Source organism: Vigna umbellata, chromosome 3 (assembly GCF_029865625.1).
Source record: "Vigna umbellata cultivar VRB3 chromosome 3, Vumbellata_1.0, whole genome shotgun sequence".
NCBI lineage: Eukaryota > Viridiplantae > Streptophyta > Magnoliopsida > Fabales > Fabaceae > Vigna > Vigna umbellata.
In genome coordinates this window covers 4,100,651-4,108,305 of record NC_142167.1, presented here as the reverse complement: position 1 = coordinate 4,108,305, position 7,655 = coordinate 4,100,651, and the positions used below count along the sequence as shown (strand labels likewise).

The 7,655-nt window shown below is 41.1% G+C and overlaps 1 protein-coding gene across 1 annotated transcript; it reads left to right on the top strand.

The window, feature by feature from the left end:
• Nucleotides 1–3,231: 3,231 nt before the first annotated feature.
• On the top strand, nucleotides 3,232–7,030 carry LOC124841120 (phosphoglycerate kinase, chloroplastic-like). Its single transcript, XM_047317314.2, has 6 exons — nucleotides 3,232–3,722; nucleotides 5,026–5,103; nucleotides 5,222–5,482; nucleotides 5,703–6,020; nucleotides 6,184–6,342; nucleotides 6,614–7,030. Exons 1-6 carry the CDS (start codon nucleotides 3,318–3,320, stop codon nucleotides 6,821–6,823), a joined length of 1,431 nt encoding a protein of 476 aa, XP_047173270.1. The 5' UTR covers nucleotides 3,232–3,317; the 3' UTR covers nucleotides 6,824–7,030.
• The last annotated feature ends 625 nt before the right edge of the window (nucleotides 7,031–7,655 follow it).

Here is a 7,655-nt window from a genome sequence, read left to right as displayed (position 1 = left end):
GGTTAATGGCAGACATTTTTGGCAGTTGAAAGTGGGAATCCTCGCTGCTCAGACAAATTTAAAAACGAATTTAAAAACGCAGCCACCACTACTTTTGGACGCTCGGGCAATACGGGATCTGCTACCGAACGCTGTATGACGAACGACCATACACAAACCTCTGATCCAGGTCGAACGCTTAAGAGTTACCAAAACGCCAAAACCGAGCGTTAAAATCACTAGCATATCAAAATGCCAAATCCGAACGCTCGCCACCTAAAAACAAATATGATCAAACATTATTAAACCGGATACCACTGTGACGAACGTTTTGCACCCTGGCCGAAAGATCACAACACATGACCGATCGGTATCACATCAGCACCTAACCGAACAGTATCAAATCAAAGCCTGACCGAACGGTACCAGATTAACACCTATTATATACTGTTTGGAAGTACGCCCATCAAGATCGAACGTTCAACTGAGAGTAAGCATACCGAACGAACGTTCACATAATGTGACTGAACGCTATTTTGCTGAGCACTGTTTGCTGATCAACTGGGCCGAACGCTCAACACCGAACGCTGAAGAGAAACATCATGGAGACCGAGCGTTCAAATGACAATTCACCGAACGTTCAAATGAAGACCGAACGTTCACTAAAACACTATGACCGAACGGTTGAAGCTGAGAATTGCCGAACGTCCTAAAGGAAGGATTGTACGAACGGTCGAATAAGGCAAATGACGAACGGTGGAGGACGAACGCTCTTTTTCTTTTATTTTTATGTTTTAATTTTATTTTTATTTTATTTTTTTATTTTTATTTTACACTCATGAATAAAACAAATCTATTAGTCAATCGGGCGAAATTGGGTGTTGACAATTATCAGTTTAAATAGATTTAAAATATCCTATCTTAAATTGTTTAAAAATTGGATTTGATACAGTGCTGCTTCAACTTTCTATACCTGAAAATATAAAATTAATATTAGAGAACGTTCCAAGCTGGATGCAGTGCTGCTTCAACCTCTCATTCCAAGCTCTCCAAAGACGTTCCAAGCGAAACCATTTGCAGTTGGATGTGTACGTACGCGGTGGCTAGTGAACGTGCGCCTCCAAGTTGGCAGCTGGATGCAGTCCTCCTATCTCCAAAAGCAACGTTCCAAAGACCAAGAGCCAAAGGTGAGAGAGTCCGTCTGAGAAGTATATGGCAGCTGGATGTGTACTGAGGTGTGGGCTGGGTGCAGTTCTCCTCTCTCAAGGCAACGTTCTCCAAGAAACAAAAACAATATGAGAGAGTTCTACCGTCCCCATCTGCATGCTGAATGTCGTCCCCCTTTCTTCCAGAGCCCTTGGAAAAAAGATGAGAACCTAGAGTTGTTGTTGGATAATCTCCCTGCTCCTGGCCGTCCACCTTCTCTTGTTCTCCACCTCTCTTACAAAAATAATTTCTCCACTCCTCTTTTCAGAGAATTCCTTAACCAAAGTGGCAGCAAGCGTGCAGCTATTCTTTCTGCATTTCTGGAGGTGGCAGTTATCAGTCCCCGAGCGTGAATGACTGCAGCCTCTTTCTTTTCTATTTTCTTCCTCCGGACCATGCTGGATGTGTTTGTTATTCTCTTGGGGAGTCAGTGTGCAGGCCATGCGTCTTCCAGTTGAACCAAAGAAAATAATATCTCCCACGCTTATTGTATGCTCTGCTGCCTCCAACGTGTAGTGTGCTTCTTGTTCCAGAATGGAATGCACCGTGTCCAGCTCTACATCACGTGTACACCACTTCTTGCTTTCTTCTGTTTTCTCTTCGGCTGGAGTGCTACATTCCCTTCTTCCGTGGGCCTCATTGCCTTGGTGCGGAATGTGTGATCTTGTGTTGGACTGTGGCTTTACTAAGCTGGACAAGCATCAGCTGTTTGGACCGAGTGCACCCTCCCAGCTCAAGTGAATTAGTAGCTGCTTCCTTAAATTGCCAAAGCCCAATTGTCCAATGTGAACCGTGGCAGCTGCGTGTGTTTCTTTCCAGTCAGTCTGCTACAGTTTGAATGTAATAATGCACTTTTGTTTCTCCAACAATTGGAATAAAATGTGAATCAGTGTGCTACAGTTCTACACTTTTAATGATTCCATGTGATAACCCATGTGTCATGTCCATAGTATCAATCACCACACATTTAATTCATCCAACAAATACTATTAACAAACCACCTCCATCATACATAAACAACATTCCACCGTCATCGAACAAGTCATATTTTTACAGCTTACAAACAACATATCATACATAACCAAAATCATCCACAAACAACATCATACATAGATTAAAGCTTCATTCCACTGAAATAAAACAAACGAACCTTCAGTGAACACAACGTGTGCCGGTTGGAACACACAGGAAGAAAAATGTGTGGGTGGGACTAACAACCCGGAAAACCCCTCTTTTTCGTCCACCGTACAGTCGCCACTCCGGCGGCACTCCGGCGGTGAATGCAAAGGTCCGGCACAGGGAGGGAAGCAGGTGGGACGAAGCGAGACTCAGAACGCGCACCTAGTTCGCTGGGCCGGAGGGAAGACGACGCCGTCTTCGGTTCGTTCGCCAACGTCGGAGCTGCGGCGACCGTGAATCGGAACCGGCTGGAGGAGTTGAGGACCTCCGACGGCCTTCAACGTTGTCCGGCGGCACTCCGGCAAGCAATCCGTCGGACCTCTCTCTCTCGAACTCCCTTTCTCCAACTCTCTCGGGCTCTCTCTAGGTTAGACTCTCTCTCTCAACCTTCGCTTATCTCTAAAATTGTTCAAAAATGAAATTCAAATTTCAAACGCCAAACAAAAACCCCTCACCACTCCCTTCCCACGTCATGTTTCATTTTCATTTTAATTTTTGAAACGCACACCCTAAACTGCCCGTGCCCGTCCTCGCCACGTCACAGTTGAAGCAGGTTTGATCAGAAATTCTCAGATTGCAGCAGCTTTTTCCATTTAAAACGTGGACCGCTCAAACGCTGACACGTGTGCCGTGTTCAAATGTTGTCAAATTTGATTGTTCGAGTATCATTTTCCTAAACTAAAATGTTTAAGCAGAAGAGAAATTTATGGTGGTGTTTGAAGAAGGAAGTGGGTGGAATAAAAAAAGAGTGAAAAAGCAAGGAAGATCTTGAACCTCTCCTGAACGATAAGAGAAATCCAAAATCCTCTCACCACACCCAATCGTTCACCCTTTGTACTTCACGTCCACATCTTTCGTCTCTCTCCTTTCACCAAATACTATCAAACCTCTTCTTTCGCACTCGTTTTTTCTTCACACTCACTCAAATCAAACACTCTCTTTCTCTCTCTGCAATGGCCTCAGCCGCAGCCCCCACCACTTTCTCTCTGCTCCACTCCGCCACCTCCACCTCGTCTTCCTCGCGCGTCAAGCTCTCCTCCTCCCTCCGCATCCGCCCGCTCACGCGCCACCTGGGGTTCAGGGTGGCCGACCCGCTGCTGGCAGCGAATGTGGCGGCGCGGGTGGCCGCGGTGAGGGTCGGGAGGGGCAGGAGAGGGGTGGTGTCGATGGCTAAGAAAAGCGTGGGCGACCTGACTACTGCGGACTTGAAAGGAAAGAAGGTGTTCGTGAGGGCTGACCTCAACGTCCCGCTCGACGACAACCAGAACATCACTGACGACACCAGAATCCGAGCCGCCATTCCCACCATCAAATACCTCGTTGAAAACGGCGCCAAAGTCATCCTCTCTAGCCACTTGGTTTGTCTTCTCTCTTTCCTACGTTCACTTCCGGCATGGTCTGTGTTCTTATTTTACTCATCTGATTTTATTCTCCTGGAAATACATAGTGAGAAGTTCCTCCTCATCAGAATTGAATGATTCTCGAAAAATTTGTGCTCATTTATTTACTTTTGTAGTGTTATTCAGTTAGAATTAGAGAATTCGAGTTCCATCTAGATCGGGGTGAAAAGGGTATTGTGCTACTCTTTTCGTGAAGTTCTGGCAATACAGTATGGAAGCTACTTCTATCTAACCAAAAATTTTAATAACTAAAGAAACTTAAGTAGCATTTCGAACCATGTTGTATATTTGCCCCGATGTTTTAAAACGCAGTATGCAATTTCGGTCTCGTTAAGGTTTTTTGGTCTCCCCGTGTCCTTGATTTCAGCTGCATTTGGGATGAGTGCATGAATTTTATATTTTGTATTCGTTTCTACATTTTTGGAATTAGAGACTTTCTACGACATTACTTATTGGATGACTCTAATTAGTGGATGAACCCAGTAGTCTTGGCTCATAGTATAAATAGGTTTATGGTAACTTCTGTAATAGTTTAGACTCATACTGGATTGAATCTTATGTTCTGTGAGTGATATAGGTTCTTATTCTTATGTTTGAATTGTTAATTCAAGCGTTTGTGATTGTAACATCTTTATCTTTCAATCTCCTCTCGCATTTTCTATTTTTTTAATAATTGTGTACAAATTGTTGGAAATGATCCATTTTCCGTAATCCTTGGTGAGGCATTCATCAAGTTGTCTCCAATTTCCAACTATATCAGTAATTGTGAGGGAATTGCCACTGCAAGTTATAACCTTGTTGTGCTCATCTTTTGAGGGAATTTAAGTGATTTATTTACTTCAAAGAGCTTTTTCTCTTCGATTTTTTTTTTCTAAAATCAGTCTTTATACAACTCTGTATGTAGATTAACGAGGTTTCGTGAATTTTTTAATTATTGCCAATTATGCTGTAATTTGCCTTGTCATATTTAATAACTTTGAAGTTTAATTATATGCTTTGAGTTTTGGGTCTGTGGTTATTTTCTTAAAAAATATTAGGAGAGAAAGGGTGCTTCAATTAGTAGAACAATCTAAATTCTTGTCTTAGATGTGAAATTTGTTGTCAGAAGAAATGTCCGGATGGTTGAAAAAAAATCGATTTTGTTATAGTTTTGGTAATGTTGATGTAGGCTGTCTTGATGCAAGTATAAGAGTACATTTGTGTCTACTATTATGGTTGAACTTGTAAGTTGAATTGTTGCAATTTTTCATATAATTTCTAGGGGCGACCGAAGGGTGTCACTCCCAAATACAGCTTGGCTCCTCTTGTATCTCGGATTTCTGAACTCCTTGGTTTCCCGGTATGTTTATGTATTGATCATTGTGGAATATGTATGAAGAGATCTTTTGAGTGTTGTAATTTTCCTGGTGGTTATGATAATGTTCTTGACTTATGTTTTTTATTTGAATAATTTGCAGGTTGTCAAGGCTGAGGATAGTATTGGTCCAGAAGTGGAAAAGTTGGTGGCTTCTCTTCCCGAAGGAGGTGTTCTTCTTCTAGAAAATGTGAGGTTTTACAAGGAGGAAGAAAAGAATGATCCTGAGCATGCAAAAAAGCTTGCCTCTCTAGCAGATCTGTTTGTGAATGATGCATTTGGTACTGCTCATAGGGCACATGCATCAACAGAGGGGGTTACTAAATACTTGAAGCCATCTGTTGCTGGTTTTCTTTTGCAAAAGGTGTGTTTATCGCTTCGCTTTTAGCTAACTCTAAAATTCTGCAAAAATAAAGCTCCTGAAAGTTTCAATGCCACAATACCACCATTTTCATTGTGAATGATCTTATAAAATTAATAAATTTTTATCACTTGATGTAAAATGAAACTTTACCTAAAATGTCAAATACTCTACTAGGAAAAGTTTTTAATAACTATTTTCACGGGGATTGTTCATTTTTTAGGAACTTGATTACCTTGTTGGGGCAGTATCAAGCCCAAAAAGACCATTTGCTGCCATTGTTGGTGGTTCCAAGGTCTCATCTAAAATTGGAGTGATTGAGTCACTTTTAGAAAAGGTTGATATCCTTCTTCTAGGTGGAGGAATGATCTTCACATTTTACAAGGCACAAGGTCTTTCAGTGGGTTCTTCCCTTGTAGAGGAAGATAAATTGGATCTTGCTACATCACTACTTGCAAAAGCCAAGGAAAACGGGGTGTCTCTCTTGTTACCAAGTGATGTGGTGATTGCGGACAAATTTGCTCCCGATGCAAATAGCAAGGTTTGTTTTCTGGTTTCTAAGCTTCTTTAGCTAAACATATCGGTCATAGTAAGTTAAACCACATAAAATATTAATAATATTGCAAACGCTTACTTGTAATATTATTCTTTATTCAATCTGAATCATTTGCAACTAGCACTTAAATTCTTCCTTAACCTTTTAGGTCGTGCCAGCATCTGCCATCCCTGATGGCTGGATGGGATTGGATATTGGTCCAGATTCTGTTAAATCATTCAGTGAAGCATTGGATACAACCAAAACCATCATATGGAATGGACCAATGGGAGTGTTTGAATTTGACAAGTTTGCTGTTGGTACAGAGGTATGCGAGAACACACTAATAAGGAGCTCTGTTCAAATTACATTTTAAAGCAAATGTTTTCTGTAAATATAAACAATGTCCACTCAAATTGATGCGTATACTCTCAGTAATATACAGTAGGAGTTAGTTTTCGTGATGTGACTTGTACATCTCCATAAACTATATTCTTCCGATTAGGGGTGATTCAAATGTCGGCTTACGAATAACCTATTCTGTTTGGCTAATAAATGTGTGCACCGTACATAATTTACATTTTGTACCATTCTTTCAGGCTATTGCCAAGAAGCTAGCTGACCTCAGTCAAAATGGGGTCACCACGATTATTGGAGGAGGTGATTCTGTTGCAGCTGTAGAGAAAGTTGGAGTTGCCAATGTCATGAGCCACATATCTACTGGTGGTGGTGCCAGTTTGGAGTTATTGGAAGGCAAAGAGCTTCCTGGAGTCCTTGCTCTTGATGAAGCCACACCAGTCCCTGTGTAAGACAATTTTCAGCTTGGAAAATTTTCCCATCCTGAGTTGTCAGTCTTGTGAAAGAGCATGTGTTTTAGGACCGATCCGAGTCTGTTAGTGTAAATTTAATCATGCTTGAGTTATTGACTTCACTCATAAATTGCGTGTAACTGTAAACACCGGCTGAGAGCCATAAATTCAAATAAATCCTTGAGTTGCTGCCAGAAGCATTTTGCACTTTGATTTGTCTTATGTCACACTCCTGACTGGCGCCATTTGGTCCCGGGTACACTGTAACAAGTCTTAAACAACTACGAGGATTATTGTAGGAACAGAAGATGAAAGGTATGGTGCAAAATTTGCTGCCAGTGTAATGTAATTTAAATTCAAATAAATCTATTGGTTGCTGCCAGAAGCTATTTACACTTTGCTTTTATCTTATGTCTTCCTGCAAAATCCTTGAACACGAACCAAGTTTATGTCGGCATTGTATGCATTTCTTTATTTTATCTTCCAGGGGCGTTTGCACTCAATGACGTGACTGTCCTATGTCAAGAGAGATTGCAACCAATGATTCTTGTGAATTTAGAATTTTTAGCCAATGTTTATTTCGGTTCATCTGACGCTTAAGAGGATATGAGAAGATTAGAGAGGATTGGAATGGTTTGTTTGAGTTGATTTCCTAGAAGTGGCTAGGAAAGTTCTGGGAGCTCCACTAGTATTACTTTCAATGAGTTGTACTTGGATTTATTTAATGAAAAATCAATTTAAACTTTTGAATATATTTATGTCATCCATTGAGAAATCAAGAATCTATTGGCCTAATAATCGACTTCTTAAGGAGTGACAATGTCAAAAAGAA